This window comes from Girardinichthys multiradiatus, chromosome 7, assembly GCF_021462225.1.
Source record: "Girardinichthys multiradiatus isolate DD_20200921_A chromosome 7, DD_fGirMul_XY1, whole genome shotgun sequence".
Classification (NCBI taxonomy): Eukaryota; Metazoa; Chordata; class Actinopteri; order Cyprinodontiformes; family Goodeidae; genus Girardinichthys; species Girardinichthys multiradiatus.
The window spans coordinates 6,631,000-6,649,835 of NC_061800.1; the positions used below are offsets into that span (position 1 = coordinate 6,631,000).

Below are 18,836 nucleotides of genomic sequence, written 5' to 3' on the forward strand. Positions count from 1 at the left end.
GTGTGTATTGGTGCAATGTCATCCTGATACACGGCACAGCCTTCAGGATACAATGTTTGAACCATTGGATGCACATGGTCCTCAAGAATGGTTCGGTGGTCATTGGCAGTGACACGCCCATCTAGCACAAGTATTGGGCCAAGGGAATGCCATGATATGGCAGCCCAAACCATCACTGATCCACCCCCATGCTTCACTCTGGGCATGCAACAGTCTGGGTGGTACGCTTCTTTGGGGCTTCTCCACATCGTAACTCTCCCAGATGTGGGGAAAACAGTAAAGGTGGACTCATCAGAGAACAATATATGTTTCACATTGTCCACAGCCCAAGATTTGCACTCCTTGCACCATTGAAACCGACGTTTGGCATTGGCATGAGTGACCAAAGGTTTGGCTATAGCAGCCCAGCCGTGTATATTGACCCTGTGGAGCTCCCGACGGACAGTTCTGGTGGAAACAGGAGAGTTGAGGTGCATATTTAATTCTGCCGTGATTCAGGCAGCCGTGGTTTTATGTTTTTTGGATACAATCCGGGTTAGCACCCAAACATCCCTTTCAGACAGCTTCCTCTTGCGTCCACAGTTAATCCTGTTGGATGTGGTTCGTCCTTCTTGGTGGTATGCTGACATTACCCTGGATACCGTGGCTCTTGATACATCACAAAGACTTGCTGTCTTGGACACAGATGCGCCAGCAAGACGTGCACCAACAATTTGTCCTCTTTTGAACTCTGGTATGTCACCCATAATGTTGTGTGCATTTCAATATTTTGAGTAAAACTGTGCTCTTACCCTGCTAATTGAACCTTCACACTCTGCTCTTACTGGTGCAATGTGCAATCAATGAAGACTGGCTACCAGGCTGGTCCAATTTAGACATGAAACCTCCCACACTAAAATTACAAGTGTTTCAGTTTCATTGTCCAACCCCTGTATGTTTCCTATACTGATTATAAGATTTTCAGTTGCTGAGATATGGTCGAACCAGTTGGCCAGTTTCAGAAAGTCTAATTTTTCTGAGCCTGTCTAGCAGGATGGTGTGGTTAACAGTGGAATATTAAGTAGGCAGGAAATATCAGATCTGGATTTGATGCTCAGGTGGAGTCCTAGTGGTAACTCACTGATCACCTGATAGGAAATCGTTCTGTCACAAATGTTGGTAGAAGCAGTCTACATGCCTAGGTGCTGGATTTTATACATTTGTGGAAGTGACATCAACACCTAAAATAAATGATTTGACCTATTAGGTTTGGTAATATAGTGTATTTTTAAATAGTATCGTCATCCATAAGGATTAGTGTATTTTTCTGTTTTTATGGGTTATGCTTTTTATGTGCCTGCTTTCATTTAATTGCATGGAAATGTTAACATTATCAGTACTAATTTAAAAAAAATTATGAAAAGATAGCATTAAAAATAACTGTAGAGAGATTGTGTGATTATTACTATAAATAAAAGCTTTTCCTTCAGGGACACTGCTGTGGGAGTAAAAGTATGCCCACACCTTTCTCTCTGTCCTGGAGGGGAAGAGCGGGCACAGAACTAATTTTAAGCTTGCTGGGAATTTCATCACTCAGTCAGATCTCCCACGCTGAAGCATTTGTATGTAGGGCTGCTGTGTGAGCCTCCATCAGCAGGTTTTCTGCAACTTAGGGCATCAAAGACATGCTCTTCAGACAGATTCCTCACCTTCTGTGTCACTGTACAGCCTGCAATTAGGCTATGAGACAGGCACCTTCATTCATCCACGGCAAAGAGCTATATGCTGACTGGCTGTTATTGCAGTCATCGTCTAATTATACATGTCCCGGAGTGTAATCTCATTGCCACAGTGGCTGTTCTGCTTGTATGCAGGCAAAAGAAAAAAATTCAGCAATATTATCGCAAGCATCTTTTGTAAACATCCCTTCAGGTTTGGCACCTGTAACACAGGTAACTCAGGAGGAGAGGGACATGCTTTTACTACACAGTGGAAGCCTTTTGAGGCCTCTGATGTAATCTATGCATTTAACAAAAGTTATCTGCAGGAAATCAGCACTTCAGCTCTCTTGTCATCGAGGTGTTCGGATAAACTGCTGAGGTGAGTTGCAGTAAGACTGGCATGATGTGGTCAAGTTTTTGTTTACAGAACTGTACATAAAAAAGGGTGCAGTTAATGATTATTTTGATTGCTATTTAAACCACATTCACTATGTTTTCCAGTAAGTCTGTAACTCATAAATCTTAGCCATGAATGCACATAAGAAAGTACACAAATTCAGAAAGTTATGACAAGAATGTCAAAATGTGTCGACTGATTGGAATTCATATGGACAACTTTGTAACTGTCAGGTGGATCTTTATCCTTCATTTTAGGATTTTTTTTAGGCAAAAACATTTATCTTCAAGTAAATAAAGGTTTCTGGATTAGTGTTTATCTGAAATAATAAAAGAAGCAACAGGGGTCTACAAAGGTACAACACTGACATTTGAATAATTGCTCATCATACTATTAATCAAGCTGCCTTCACAGTATTTTTGCTGTGATGAAGGGGTCACCTCTCTTTGGTTGCTGTGCACCGTAACCCATACCCTTCTGAGTTCTTCGTTAAGTCCCTGTCAGGTCAGACTGTTGATGGTGTTACTCCTCTCCCTTTAGTCATAAAAACTGAGGACTGGGCAAGACCTGCTTTTTATTTTTCCAACAGCTCTCTTAGACTTTACCAAAGCAGCTCATCTTCCTCCTTCCCACCCTTTCCTGCTATCCTCCACTGTGACACCAGTGCTCTGCAGATTCTCACTCACTACATCAATGAGCCTCTCTGACTGCATTCAACATCCTACTTTCAATATTCTCTTTCACTCTTGCAGTATCTCACATGTCACAAATCATCTCTGTAATCATTTGTATTAAATAATCTTAAAGTGTTCATTTGTAATTTTTGGAAGTAATAATTGATAATTCCCCTAACTGCAGTAGAAAGATAATGCTGTGACCTTGCTGGAAATGTGGTGTGAAGACAGATTGAAGCTAACATGCTAGTTAGATCAAAACTATCTAAAACATCTATCTAAACATCAAAACATCTCATTAGCTAAATTTGGTGGATCAGCTGATGAAACAAATAGCAGAGCCCACATTACCGTCTTAAAATGTAATCACTGGCTCCCTGTAGCATGTCTACTAAATTTTAGTGCAGCTGTCAGGCCCCTCCCTATATCTGTGACTTGATTCAACCTCACACTTCAGCTCGTAGCCTGAGATCCTCAGAGAAGAATTTACTGATTGTTTTGCACCCGTTCCAGGACCCGAGGAGACAGATCCTTCAAGCTGTTGCTGCTCTTAAAAATCAACTTAAGACATTCTTTTTAAACAAGCAGTTTAACCCCACTGGTTCCTGGGCTGCTAAGAACGAATGTTTTTTTTTGTTGTTACTTTACTTTTTACTGTGAAGGTCTTTGTGACTGCTGTCTGAGAAAGGTACTATATTAATAAAATGTAATTACTAAAACTACTTACTTCTTGGTGGGCCGAGAGAGGACTGACAGGTCACAGCTGACATGGCCTTCTGGCTCAACCAAGGCAACTCCACACACAAATACTAAGGCCGTTTGACTGACCAAAACAGCACTAAACGTAGCAAAAGTCTGTTGTGAAATGTTAAACATCCTACTGGTATTCATATTTTCAGTTTGAGCTGTTTTAAACAGACGGTTTAAGTCTGGGTATCTTGTTAGCTTCCACCACTAAGAGGATTTATTTTTACTTTTCCAACAAGCCAACAGTGATATGATGTATATCTACTACAGGGAAGGGGACTATTAATTATAATAACTTCACAGTACCTCACTTTAAAAGAATAAAAAAAAACTTTCAAAGCATTTTTCAAAAATGAAAAATTAATCTCACAGTGTGCAAAATTGCCACTACTCCTAATATAAATATTTGCAGCAGTAAAGCTAGAAAAAAAAAAATCATAAACAAAAATCTAATCGGTATCGGCAGGTCAAAACTGCATAAAAACTCAGTGATCAAGTCGGCCACACATGATTGGTATATTTTCCCTGATGTAATCCCCACCCCTCCCACTATAAAACATATAAATTAAAGCAATATTTGACATACACGTCATCACACCAGTAAGAGGAGCCATAGCCTTTCAGCACATAAAAAGCTTTATTGTCACAACACGCTTTAACACAAACAAAGTTAGAGTTCAAGCTTAGAATGTGGAAACTAGTCAGCAATGCCACTAAGGACAACAAATTCACTGTTATATAATTTAACATAAACTATTGAATATCTTCATTTGGCGGGTTCAAATAAGGAGGTGAAGTCATTTTCTTTTTTTGTTTCTTTCCAAGATGCGGTTGGTGAGAAGCGGAAAACAACTGTAGCAAAAAAAGATTTACAGTAAATCAGCCTCTAAATGGAGTCAATGCAGGTTCCTTACACATTCAGCTTTCACAAACACAACAACAAAGCCATAGGGGTCATCTGGGGAATGACAAGGAATGTAAATAATTCAAAGAAATTCTGAAAGTTGCTTGAAAAACCCTGGCGAGGTCCCAAGTCTAAACACACCAGGAAGAAATCTGTCTCCTAATACATTCCATTTATTGTAAACCAACAAACTCTCACACTTCTCAGGTTAATACTTCAAAGTTGTTTCATTCCTACAAGGATTCTTTGTCAATCATTACTTTTGGACATATTCCATTAATATTTTTCTGTGCAAACACTTTCAGGATTATGGGAGAATTTGGCAGCAAAGCAGGAACAAACAAAGGCATCTGTAGAGGCCTGCATCATACTGAGAAGCAGCGTGAACACAGACAACACTGCAGCTTAGGTAACGTAGGCAGAAAGAAGAAATGTGATTAGGCCATGCAGGCAAACAACGCCACCAACACTAGAGTTAATAATAATATTAATGACAGATGTGAGGTCCTGTTATATTACAGTGTTTAATCCCAGAACCTCGCAGTGTGGACGTCACCCTTCAGTCCCTCGTATCAAAACAATAAATAAATACAAACATATTCCATTCAACTCTCTTCGGGGCGGTTCTGGATACAGTGTTCTTACAAACAAAGAGGGGTGGAGTGTGAACTGGCAGAGGTGGGCAGCACCAGCTTCCACTTCGAACAGAAGTGCATCTCTGGTGGTGGTGCTGTGTACGTGCGGCAGTGAGTAACGAGGGCGTGTTTGTGGCCTTCACACTACTGAAGGTGACTGGGGAGCGTGGGTGACACAAAGTGTGTGTGAGTCCTGGCTTTAGCTATGCACATGCTGCTGGTCTGTGGGCTGGAGATACAGACATCTCCTGCATTTTTAATTACTGCCTGCGTCACTGGAGCTTCCCCGAACTGAACCTGCCCCCCCCCAATCGCCCAGATGACTACTGACTCGTACAGCTACTACTGACTGGACTTGAGCCCTGTACAATCATCTCATTAACTGCATTTGGCAGCTGTACAACAGGGAGACAGTTTGAGCAGCACGTCATGTTTGTTTGGATACTTTATGTAAAAAAAATATGATTTTTTCTCATATATTAAATAACTCTACTTTAGTAAACATCATCCACTCTGGATATCTTACTAAGTTTGACAACTGATGAAATCTGATTTAAGCAAACAGATTAAACAGCAATACTCCTTCATTAGGCTTTTTAATCATTCTGAAGCCATCCATTTGGCTCGTTATATCAACGCAAAGTGACATATTAGCAGGAATATGGTGTCTTACACCTTTACAGACAGCTTATATTTCTGTATGTTTGGCAGCACATTGAAGAGTTATGATGAAGAGCCCTAGTTCTTCACAAAAACTTTGCTGTAGTAAAGTGAAGGACAGGATGTTTCAGATTATTAACTAAATTATGGAGTCATACTGGGTGGATTGATCTTTTGAACTAGATCTGATAAGTAAATGGTGGTGTGCGTGTACTAGGGTGCACAGTTGGTCTCTTAACATGTGGAAACACCACAGAAGTGAGCAGTGGATGTGCTGACATCATCTGCTGAGCAGCTGTGGGGATTCCCTGTCAGGAAAGAAAGCACATTTTATTTCTCCCAGCTCAATTCCCGTGTCTGTCTGGAAACACATGGGGTGGGTCTCTGACTCTTCCACCAGCTCAAGCACAGAGGGAGGCTTGGCAGTGTGGGCGGGCGAGCACAGGAGACAGCTCTCTCATCCGACCTGGGATATAGGCGGCCGGATAAAGAATAAATCTGCGGTAACAAAAAGAAAGGTGGAAAGAAAAACAAAATGCAGCTCAAGGAGCTCTTTGTAACAGCATGCAGTGCAAGACACATGCCGCCCACATACATGAGAGGATGTCTAAGTGATGAGACGATTTCTGTGGCACCCTTTGGTGGCTAAGGAGATCCTAAAAGGCCTGTATTAAAATGGAAAAACCAAAGAAGCAGAATAAGAGGTTTTAAGCATGTTCTAGCAGCCACTGGAAGAGGGGGGTGCACTGGGTTTCCCTGGCTGCCACTGTCACTCCGGGTGGTGGGTGACAAAGGCTCTCCTCTTGGTAACGCAGCAGCATGTGCAGCAAATCTGCCACCTTCCACTTTCTCTCTTGGAGCTTCTGCACCACCGCCGGCAGCTGAAGGGACACACAGTCACACATTTCTGGTTAATGGTTTCCTGCTGGTCTAGTTGTAAAGATAAAATTATAGAAAATATTAGAGTAACTAGTAGAAAATCACAAAAATGTTTACATGCAGTCATGTAAAACAGTTGCTGCAGTCTTTTTCAGTTAGAAGGCTTAAAGTATCAGGAGAGGTTAAAAACAATAAAGATTTACCAAAATACAAAAAGGAGTATGGGAGAAACTAAGTCCACCCCCAGGATTTCCACAGACGGAAATAAAAAGACACCAGGGGCTACTAATCACATAATCTCTTCTTCCGTTAAAGCAGGGCCCCTCAGTAGTTTGCTAAACCATACAGGTGTGTGTTAACACAATACCAAGGAGGAATGGCATCACCAAGACTTCAGATAAGCAACTGATACTGCTCATCACTCTGGAAATGGTTAGAATATTTCTCTTCTTATTTAAACTAGTAGCTGAGGATCACTGAACAGTGAAATAGATTATGTGATTTAGGTGGAAAACATCGAGAGAGGAATGGACATCCAGGAAGTTCAGAAGGCTGTGCAATAAATGGTAAATAGACTGAACTTATTTAGATGATCAAACTAGATCCAGGAGAAACAATGTGGCTGTAATTCTTGATATGGAACAACCAACCAGAGTTTTACCCTTGCAGGGTAATTGTGGCAAAATGAGAAGAGTTGTCGTCTTGCAAATGGAAAGGTGTGAGTTAGATTCCAGCTTCCTTTGCTGCAACATGACAATGTGCCCTTGAGCAAGTCGCTTAATCTAAGTTGGTTATCGTTCTGCGTATCTGTGTGCATGTTTGAGAAAACAACTAAATGAATGTGGCTCGACTGTAAAACTGCTCAAAGTGGTATGAATAGAAAAGAGCTGTATTAGTTAAGGGCATTTACACTTTGCCTTGTGGGTTTACTGAGTGGGGTGGAGAAGTCAGGGTAGTTTGGTTGTCTGGTCCACAACTGTGCTCCAATTAGAGCTTCTGCTCCTCCCCATCAAAAAGGAGAAAGTTGAGGTAGTTTAAGCCTGTGATCTGGACACCACCTGGGTGCAGCCCTTGGAATGATTTTGGGCTCGTCCCACTGAGAGGAGACCCTGCAGAAGACCCAGTACACTCTCCTGTGGGAGTGTGCCCGTGTGCTATGGGGGGGTAATTCATTGCGTTTGGGTTCGGGGGCATGTGTTCGATATCTGTGTCCTTTTTGGGGGTGGCCCAGTGGGGAGATTCATGTCGGGTTTATTAGGGGTGGAGGGCCCATGGGGTTGGGATCGGAATTCATTGGGGGTTGGGACTATTTTATTCTGTGGCGGCTCTGGTTGGCGGGCTTGTTTGTACCATATAGAACGCTCTTTTGTACATGGCCCCCTCCCCGGATGAGGATGGGGGTGGTTGGGGACTGGGGTACGGGCCGGGGTTGCTCAGGTTCAGGCACGAGCCCGGGCTAGCCCAGACCAGGTTCAGGTGCTGGGGCGGTCTGCTTGTCTCCACCCCCGGAGGGAAGGGGACCACCTCCTGGGTGGTCCGGGGACTGGTTGTCCCTATGGGGTATCGGCACCTGGACCTGGGAGTATAGAGTATGTGTGGGGAGTGTGAGTGAGTGTACGACGTCCATTGTTGTTTGTCTTTACGTTGGGTGCGTGGGTGTGAGTGTTTTTATGTGTACGCATGAGGATGGGAATGTGTGATTGTGTGTGCCTGTGTTTTGTGTCAGGTTGGACCTTGGGCTGCTCCCTCTCCTGGATCACTTTAGGCCCGCATCGAATGTGGGGTCTATTCCCTCCCCGCCACACTACCTGCCGATGGTTGGTATCTCTGTCCACCGGTGTACTTGTGGTTCTCGGTATCCGGGGCTGGGTGCTTAGGTGTGCGCTGGCTCACTCCTGGTGGCTGCTTGCCGGGGCCTGGACCCCTGGGCTCGGTCAGGCCTCTGCCTGGGGAGTGATGTGTCCCGGGCTCTCGGGTCTCTGGGTCCTTCTGCTCGGGCGTAGACGTCTGCCAGCGGGGCCTGTAGGCTCTTTGCTGCAGCTCCCTGAGGATTCTGTGCTGTGGCTGCTGGGTGGTTCCCCTGGGATTCTCCCCTGCTCCTCTCTGTGGGGGTGACGGTAGTCCCTGCGGTGGTTCTCCTGGGGTTCCTGTGCTCTGGGGGGCCTTTGGAAGTCTGTGGCTCAGATCTCCTCGGTATCTTTTCTGGGTCCAGGGTGGCGGGTCTGTGGCTCCTCACACTCACTATTGCATATTTTTATGGAGAAGCCTTGTATGCACATGCACGCTCACACTCAGACCCACAGGTGTTTAAATTCAGATGTTAAAAGATACACAAAAGTTCTATATTGAGCCGCATTTACCACTAAATACATCTTGCATTCATAAGTACCGTGCACCTTTCGGTAAAAAAGCCGGTAATACGAATGTTTCTGCAGGTGTAGAAGCAAGCATGTCGTTATCTTGTATTCTCTTCATCCTTTCTTTCCTCCATTCTATTCTCCTTCTCTCCCCTTTTCCTTTTTGCCCACCTTTCTCTCTTTTGTGCTTCTTTTTTTTCCCTTTCCATTTCTGTCTCTGTGTCCGTAACAATTGAAATAATCTCAAAGCAGTTTCTAATAAAGTATTTTTTTTATGAATATCAAGCAGAGCTTTAAAGCGTTAGCTGTAATGCTCCACTTGTGATAGTAAATCTGTTGGGCTTTTTCCTGGCACTCAGACAACAATTCTGAGCGCTACTCTGCTGGACAGGACATGGTTTAAAAAAAAAAAAAAGAAGACCCAGTACACATTGGAAGTGCTATATATTTCAGTTTTTGACCTGAAGAGTGTTGCTGAGGAGAGGGATGTCTGGGTTTCCCTCCAGCAGGTGCTGGTTTTGGTTGCCAGCAGCATCAGTGTTTTTCTCAGTACCATTCCTGCTCCCTCTGTCCCTGGCGGATTGAGGCAAATGGCCTTTTGACCTGGTTCTGCTGGATGTCTCTGCAGTTAAAAGTAAGTCATTCCTCTCCAGTGTCTCTGTGTTTGCTCAGGGAGGGAAGGTATATTAAATGTCTGATACGATCTGCTGTTTTTTTTTTATAAATGTCCTGCCCCTGAATGAGTTTGATTGGTTGGAATACAATTCTAGAACAAACTGGACTCCTGCAAATCTGAATGGCCTCATGGCAGATATGATTTCATTGATGGGTTAACACTTGTATTTATGATATCAAGCACAGAAGAAGCTCAATTCTATCTAATCTATTCCAATTTATGAATAGCAATGTTACACCTGGTGGAGGCACTGCTTAAAATACTGCTAACCTTTAGAACCAAAATAAGCAGTTTCACAAAGAATGACTGGCTTCACTGAATAATAAATAGGTTCAGAATCACCTGCTGCAGCTCACTGTCAACACTAAGCTGAATCTGAGGGATGTCGACCACGGAGGCGGCTGCCCACTGCAGCATGCTCCTGAGCTGAGGGTCCAGGGTTGAGTGTTGGAAGCCACGTCCGAGCTCCCTGAAATCTGAGTTCACAATGAACAGAGCGGTCCTGGGAGTCTGTGCCTGAATCTTGTCTGCACACAGGGTCCCTGCAGCACAAAGAAATGTCAGGAGCTCTGCATTCAGCAGCAGCATGCTGATTCCAGCATCCTCTGAGACTGTGTTCTGTTCACCACCATGCTCTGAGCTGGGTGCCCAGACCCCAGCGGGTACATATTACATTCATGTAATTGAGCATTGACACTGTTTACAGCATACACAAATAGGAAGACATCCTTACCACTGGACTCTTCCTTGACCTTTGTCTCCTTGTCTTCTGTATTATCACTGTTGGATGACAGGTCATACAGGTTAGTGACCAAACACATTGAGGACATGCAGTGCTTTCCAAAGTATTCACACCCTCTAAACCTTTTACATTTTGTCCTGCAACCACAAACCTGTATTTTATTGGGATTTTAAGTGTACATAATAGTGGGAGTGGAAGAAAAATAATTCATGCTTTTCAATACTTTGTAAAACCACCATTCACTGCAATTAAAGCTACAGGGCATTGGCGGCATGTTTCTAACAGCTTAGCACTTTCAGAGACTAACATTTTTGCCAATTCTACTTTGCAAATTGTCAGAGCATCCGTGAACATCAATATTCAGGTCTTGTCACAGACTCAATAAATTAATTTAGGTTTAGACTTTGACTGGGCCATTCTTACATATGAATATGTTTTGATCTTAACCATTCCATCGCAGCTCTGGCTGAAAATCTACGGTTGCTTAACCGATGGAAGGTGAACCTCTAGTTTCAAGTCTTATAGCCTCCTATAGGTTTTCTGTAAGGACTTTCTTGTATTTAGCTTCATCGTCACTAATGAGCAGAACGATCTCCACAGTCTGATGTGGCTGGTCCTCCAACACATAGCGTTTTGCATGTAGCCCAGAAAGTGTAATGTTGGTCTGATGTGACCTGAGCAGAACTTCCTACCACATGTTTGTTATGTCCCCAGCTTGGTTAGTGGCAATTTGTCAAGAGGAATTTTAATTCTGTAACATGACAAAATATGAAAAACCTCCGGGGGTCATAAATACTTTGTAAGGAGTGTATGAAAGCACAGGCAAAAAACGCAAATGATAATCATAGACATAGTTATTTTACATTAAAGACTATTCTTTGGTTTAGGGGTCTAATGTCAGTTAGATAATGAAGAAAACATTTCAATCAGTTTTTTCCCCCTGATATCCTGTCTGTCAGTTTTGCTAATCTTTACTGTGTTACATGCCAATGGGTAAACAGTCATTTCTCCTTCTCAGAAGATTGTTAATCACGGACTTGTTGACACAGCCTGCGGCTACAGACACTTAGACTCTGCTAGATAGGTGAAAAGGAGGGGAAATATGTGAGGAGGCTTTTTTTAGGCACTAAGAAACAGAATACACCAAAATATACACAATGTATCCATGTCCAACCCACCAGAATGAGCGCTAGTGTTGTCTGCAGGCTATAAATCATTGAGAAAATATCTCATAAAGCACAATCGGACTAGTACAGTCTTGAAAAAAACTTATTAAATACAACTACTGGAGATGAATGTCATATAATTAAAGGCTTGTGGAGGGTTGGTTCAATGTTCAGCATGCATCACTTTTAACTGAGAATGTGGATCTGACAGTGCTACGAATAAGTATTTCCCCTTACAGGCTTCTTCTGTTTTTGCTATTGATGAGTTCATCCATGAAGGGGAAAAAAGTGATCCAAACCAACCTGGCCCAGTGTGAAAAATAAACTCTTCCTAAACCGAGTACTAGGTTGTACCAGCCTTCGAGGACACAAGTGCCATCATGAGTATGTGACAACTGGCAAGGAGACCTTTACATCACATTGGAGGAACTTGGATCCACTCTTCTTTTCAAGCAGTTTTAATTCAGCCACACTGGAAAGGGTTTAAGCATGAACAACATGTCATGGGTCATGCCACAGCACCTTAGTCGGATTTAAGTCTGGACTTTGAGTAGGCCACTGTAAAGCCTTCATTATCTTTAAGCCAATAAAAGTTGGACTTGCTGGTGTGTTCTGCTGCACAATCCAAGAGTGTTTGGAATTTTCTGCTAGAGAGAAGAAATTATGCCTCTAGGTCCTGAGGCAGCAAAACAACCCCAGACTATTACACTACCACCGCCATTTTTGACTGTAGGTATGAGGTTCTTTTTCTGAAGAAAAGGCCGTGTTAACTTTACATGAGGTGTAATGGGGACATGCAGGTTTTATTAAGTTCCACTTTTGTCTCCTCAGTCCACAGAATACTTTCCCATAAATGTTTGGGATCATCAAATTTTGGGAAATATGAGACAGGCCGTTCTTTTGGGTCAGCAGCGGTCTTCTTCTTGGAACTCTTCCATTGATGCCAGTATTTCCTCAGTCTTTAATTACTGAATCATGAACATTGACCTTAACTTAGGCAAGTGAATGAAACAAACAATAGAGCAAAAAAAAAGAAGAAATCTTGTGAGGTGACAAACACTTTTTCAACAGTTCTGGACATCAGGCATTGACTCAGTCTGAGCGGTAACAAAGCTAGCTGACTTTATGAGTGGGAATATTCAGAAAATCTGCTCCTTAATTTGGTGAATCTTCTTTAATCAAATAATTATAAAGTGTTAGAGGTGGTAGTTCTAACAACGAGGGTTGAGAGTAATCAAAGCACTGTGTTATGTAACCAAGGCACGAGGGACTGCAGCTTTGTACTAGTGTTGCATTATCTTCTAGTGCATACAGTAGTATATGCATCCTGATGGTTAGTGGATGTTGTAGGACTGTTATGCAGCTGATATAAACAGTACTGTATGGGCAAAGGAGAGTGTCTTAAGGATGCAGGAAATGGGGAAAATAACATATTTGGTGAATACTTTGAGCATAGAAGACTCGGAACAACCATCACACTGAAGGAGATCCAGACTTCCTACGTTAGGTCATGTTGGTTGTTGAGAGTGGACTCTTCATCAAAGTATGAAGAGAACCTTAGACATGTCCTAAGTCATTAAAACTACCTGAGGTATGTAGATCCCGGCCATGCTAAAAGCCAGTTAAAGTCTCTAAATGGTGTAAAGAAACACATCTATTGTTTCTCTCATCTCCTTAAAAAAACTAAGAAAAAAAATACACCACCCTTTATAAAAAAAAGTTAATAAACAATTCAATTGTAAGGAACTTAATTCAGATACTTAAAGTACAAGAAATTGATTCAAGTGGATTCAAATGGATTCAAATACGTCGATGAAAAAAAGGACAACTGAATGCCGCAGCTGTTTTGAGTTAAACGTTGGTAAAAAACCTCTTCTAGAAGACAATCAGAGAAAGGAAGGAGCGGTATGACCAATATCTGCCATGCATGGAAAGAACTATAAATAAACAGGACTGAGGAAAATGTTTCTGTTCAGGATGCCTGGTAATGGAGTCAATAATGTTTTTCTGCCTGGTTATCGTTTTATCTGAGAGAATAACAGTAGTCAATAATCAAAAGCAGATCTTAGAAACATAAGATCATATATGTAGAAAATAAAAACACTCCAGGAGCAGCAGTTTGCATGGTTTCATTACCACAAACAAGCATATATTATAAAACCTATGTGTGTATGGATTTACAGTGCAGCCTTGTAAGATACTGTCGCTTCTTAATATGAGACAAAGCATAGGATGTAATTCTCTGCAAAAGGCTGTGAATCATTTACATAATCAATGCTGTTCTGCACAGATTTCATGCTTATTTCCAATGATAATTTAGTAACCCAACTATTCTTTGTCCCACCAATCCCAAATCAGTGCAGAGGCTATTTGTACTGGAGCCAGTATAAACCCAACATATTTTATTATTCGTCAGCTTCATTTTACTGACTAGGCACATTCTAGCCGTGCAGCAGAGCTGCAATATCACAGCTTCTTCTACAGCAATTCCATGTCCTTTGAAAAGATGTGGTTATCATGGCAGCTTTAACTTTTCAGCGGGCTTTAGCAGCACTAATGCTGTATTCTCAGAAGAGATAACGAGGTTTGTCGAGAAGATTAGGTACATTCCTTTTCAGCCAGTCTGCATATGACCCAGCCCGGAAGAAGGATGTTATTTTAAATCCAGGGCACAGCACTTGTCATTATATGGCTGAAATACCTCCTGAGCTTGTGGTCATGCTCTACAGAGTTATGTTAATAAATTGATTATTTGATTCAGGAGTGTTGAAGGAGGGACACCAGCCCCTGAGGGAGGGAGTATGAGACCTCCGATGTAGATCAACCTAAAGGTTAAAGTGGGGGTATGCTGCTTTTGTAGTTAGGTCATCAGCTCATCCTCTACCTGATAGAGTTCTTACAATGGCAGGCCAAATCAATTAAATCCCTTGTACTCCTCCTGCAATGTTCCAGACATCAGGCTCCTGCAGAGGATAGTGAAGGGTCTTTATTTGGTGTTCACTAGCTGGTACACAATAAAATGACAATAGATGGATTGATTATTAGGACTGAAGCCCTTTTCTTTGGTTTTGAGTGTGTGTGTGTGTATTGCTCCAGGTAATTGGTCCTGACTGAAACTGAAGGCAGATTTACGGTTTCTTCATATAAGCTTATAACAGGCCTTTCGTCCTGGAACCCGTCCCTCTCCTTCCTTCTTGGCAACACGTTTGTTTTTATTTGGTTTCTCTTAGGTTTTGTTAAATAAATGCAGTTTTAAATAATTCCCAATGGGTTGTGGAACATAAAATATTGGGGGCTCATCCGGGAGACACTCTCTGACAGATAACATCACACAGGCTGGCTTTTGGACTTCTCAGAACATTCTGATATAAAAAACATAAAATATCTTGGGTTCATTTTGTCTGCAATATAAGAAAATTGGAAACATCACTGTTCAGAATTCCCTTATTTGATTTTTGGTTGCCCACCATTTCCTGATTTAGGTTAATAATTAAAAAGTCGTGCGAGGTAGCATTGGACCAACCTGTCAGATGGGGAGAATGACAGACGCTCCTCACACACCTCTCCCTCCAGGCCCAGACTGCTCCAGCTACTGCTGTTCCCATTGCTGCTGAGGAGAAAAGGCAGGTAATGCACCACTGTTATGCCAACATCAGAGCCAGGTGATACAATAATGACCAGTTTCTTCATGTTCTAATCCATCATATATTGTACATAAACAATACTCCGGGTTTAGAACTATTGCTGGGATTTGGAATAGTCCTCTAACTGTCAGTCAGGTGAGGTGCAAAACAAAGAAGGTTTCTCCAGATTTTTCCACTGAACATCCCACTGAATCATTTGTCGCTACAGGCTTAAGGTGTGAGATCATTATGTTGTTGTTTTTACATAGCCAAGGTGCTCATGTAGGTTCCACCAGGGCAACCAGCAGGCAACAGAGCCACAATAACATCCAATTTCTGTAATTCAGTTGATAATTAGCCTGCTGGCATGATCCCCTGAACTGTGGTGTGCATCCAGCAAGGCGTGGATGACTGAAAGCTAAACATACTGTCAATAATCAGCATTACCTCAGCTTTCTCCTGTGGTTTTACTGAGTGGCACGTGCCGAGAGCAGCTCCATTTATCATCATGCCCTACATCTAAATAGACTCATCAAGGTGTTTTTCTTCCCTCTGTTACTTCATCTGCTGAGCGGAAATGGTTCTGGAAGGCTCTAATGAATTACACATGACGGACTTTGGTCTTACAGAAACATTGCCAGAAGTGAACAGAGCCCTTACAGACACGCCTTTAGAAAATATTATGATACATTAACTTGGCCTCGCTGAAACAACGTGTTGTTTTGGTGTCTCAGGACAGAAAGCCAGATGTTGTCAGTTTTGCTTCCATAGAGACAACAACCTTTGCCAGGCCTCATTTCTAGAGGAGTCCCCTAGAAACAAGATTTTAACTAAATCTTAAACCTCGGGAAAAAGTATGGAATCATGCCTGGAGAATGTTCATTCAGATGTCTGATCAATAAAAATAACCCATGCCGCCTTGGACACCACCTCCGTAAAGATGCATAAAAATCCTTAAAATTGTTTCATCTTTAATTCCAGTAGCATAATCTCACACTGAACTCCAGAGAATAATCCAACTATTAACTTCTAAACAAAATAATAGTTTATAACAGAATCCCAGGTGAAAGATTTATTGGTAACCAACGATCCTCTTAAAATAAAAAAATGGTTTATATGAACAAAAAAATCTCTAAGTGTGAGCTCAAGACTGAGCATTTTTGCAATAAACAGTCCAGGTGGGTTTGGTGTTTAACAAAGGAAGAATCTGTGCAAAAATACCTCATGCCCTCGGTTGGGTATGGTGGGGGATCTGTGATGCTGTGGGCCTGATTCTCTTCTCAAAGCTGTGTGAATCTTGACTTATTCTCCACATCTTGTTTGTTATGCAAAGACTTGTACAGAATGAAGAATTGATGTGAGCCTGCCACTGTTATTGGAGCAGCGCTCCAATAAAACCAACAGTGCAAGTTCACAATCTGTTTCTGTGATATTAGCTCCATTTTAAATTCAAACCAGATGTTTACCAAAAAAATATTATATATAATATTTTAAATAATATACTAACATTAAATCAAAATAAACTTTTAATTTTAATAGGAGCAAATTTGGCCTACATTTCTTTTTTTGTCAACATTATTTTTATTGGGTTTTCAAAAACAAACAAAACACACAACAACATTCAGAACAGCAAAGGTTTCTCTTTTTTATCAAGGGTTCGCCCAAATTATTTCACTTTTATGTTTGGTTCAAATAATACAAACTCGAATGCACAGATCACACAGAATAAGAAAATCCATAATTCAAAAGAAAGCAGATTATTTTAGAATAGGATACAGCAGAGGATCACCAGTAACTACGCCTCATCCACCCCGCTCCCCCCAACCACCAGACCCACATTCTCTAAATATTCCATAAAAAGACCCCAAATGTTTTGTAATAGTGATAGTTTCCCCTTTATAGTGTAAATAATCTTTTCCATAGGTAAAGTTTTGGAGATTTCATTAATCCAGTCAATGAATTTTGGTTTACTAGTACTCTTCCATGAGATTGCTATGACTCTTTTTGCAAGAAGTAAACATAAATCCATGGCAGTGATTATTTTTCTGGACAGATGATGTCTATCAGGTATAGACCTAAAATGAACAGTTTAGGGTCAAGAGCTAATTTTATACCTAGAATATCCTCCAACGCCTGTTCAATCTCCCTCCAGAATTGTTGAACTATATTGCATTTCCAGACACAGTGGAAGAACATCCCCTTATCCTCCCCACATCCGATACACAAATCTGTAATGGCACCATTATACTTATTAAGCTTATCTGGTGTCACATATGTCCTCATTAGCCAGTTATATTGGAGTACTTTGAGGCGGGTGTTTGTAGTTTGTGTTTGTGCTTCAACACACACCTTTTCCCAATCCTTGGATGACAAGTTCTCCTGTAAATCTTCCCTCCAGGCTTCAAGTTTTCCTAAAGAAGACTCGGAGAAGCCCTCTGCTGACATGTTACATAATCTGGAGACAATTCCTTTTCCAGAGGGGTCCTTCTTCATTTCAGTTTCCAAAATGGACAGCGGGGGAATTGACATGCGCTGATTTTGAGATGATCTGACTAAGTGTCTCACCTGTAGATATTTGAAATAGTGTTTACTTGTAATATCATACCTGGCAACCAGCTCTTCAAATGACATTAAAACCCCACCCTCTGATCCCCATAAGATCTCCTATTGTCTTTAAACCTTTTTCACCCCATTTCCTAAAACCAGGGTCTGCCTTACCTGGAGGGAAAAAATGGTTACCCCATACTGGACTGAAGCGTGATAGAGAGGACGGTTTGCCTAAATACCTCTTAACCTGATACCACTGACCTACATTTCTTATGTATTTGGTAACATTGCCTTCAGAAGTAATAGTTTGGCCAATTCCTCCTCAGGTTTGTACATTTGTGACGGGCACTCAAAAACACTGACTTAGTTGTCCTTATCCTACTTTGTAACCAATTCGGCGGCATGCTTAGGGTCACTGTTCTATTGTGGCATTTAGGAAAACTATTTTGGTAATCTTAACTGACCCAAACCAAAGGCTGTTTGGCCTGATTTAATGTGAGACAGTGAGAAAAAAATAAGTTTTGTATTTTTATACAGTAAATATCTGTAAAAATCATGTTTTACAATCATACTGGTACCACTGGTGATGTAGTAGTAATGCCTCTTTAAGATATTAATATTAACAATATATTGAGAGGATATTTAGGCTGCTATGCAGATACTGGCATACTTTTACAAAAATTGTACATGGATAGACTGATTCCTCGGATGACAGACTACCAAACGAAATCTAGCCAGCCTGAACAATAGATTAAAAACAGCTGAGATTGTATAAAAAAATGTGCATACCTTAACAGAAATATAAATTTGGGATGTTGTGCAAAACAAATAAAGATCTATATGCAATTAAATCTACTACACAGACAAGATATTTAATGTTCAAACTGATAAACTTTTTTAGAGAATTTTGTAAACATTAACCTCGTTGTGCCCAACTGAGGGTTAACCCTGCTTCCTGTATCTTCCTCCAGACCAGAGACAAGTGTTGGACATGCTCCTCCAATGAACTGCTAAAAACCACCACATCATCAAGGTAAGCTGCACTGGGTGATCACAATCTGGAGAACTCGATTCACCAGCCTCTGAAAGGTGGCTGGTACACATAATGAAGCACACAATACGACAATAG

At 41.5% G+C, this 18,836-nt stretch overlaps 1 protein-coding gene across 5 annotated transcripts in view; it reads right to left on the reverse strand.

Moving 5' to 3' along the window:
• Positions 1-4,136: 4,136 nt before the first annotated feature.
• Positions 4,137-18,836, reverse strand: part of akap11 (A kinase (PRKA) anchor protein 11) — a 35,068-nt gene continuing 20,368 nt past the window's right edge. For 4 of the 5 annotated variants that reach the window (XM_047370360.1, XM_047370357.1, XM_047370359.1 and 1 more), the window contains 4 exons: positions 15,061-15,147; positions 10,363-10,409; positions 9,972-10,171; positions 4,137-6,598 (listed from right to left, as the gene is read on the reverse strand). In XM_047370360.1, the coding sequence (XP_047226316.1) occupies positions 6,425-6,598; positions 9,972-10,171; positions 10,363-10,409; positions 15,061-15,147 (508 nt within the window). In that variant the 3' untranslated portion in view covers positions 4,137-6,424. The remainder of the gene's footprint in view (positions 6,599-9,971; positions 10,172-10,362; positions 10,410-15,060; positions 15,148-18,836) is intronic. The other variant, XM_047370358.1, reaches the window with a different exon arrangement.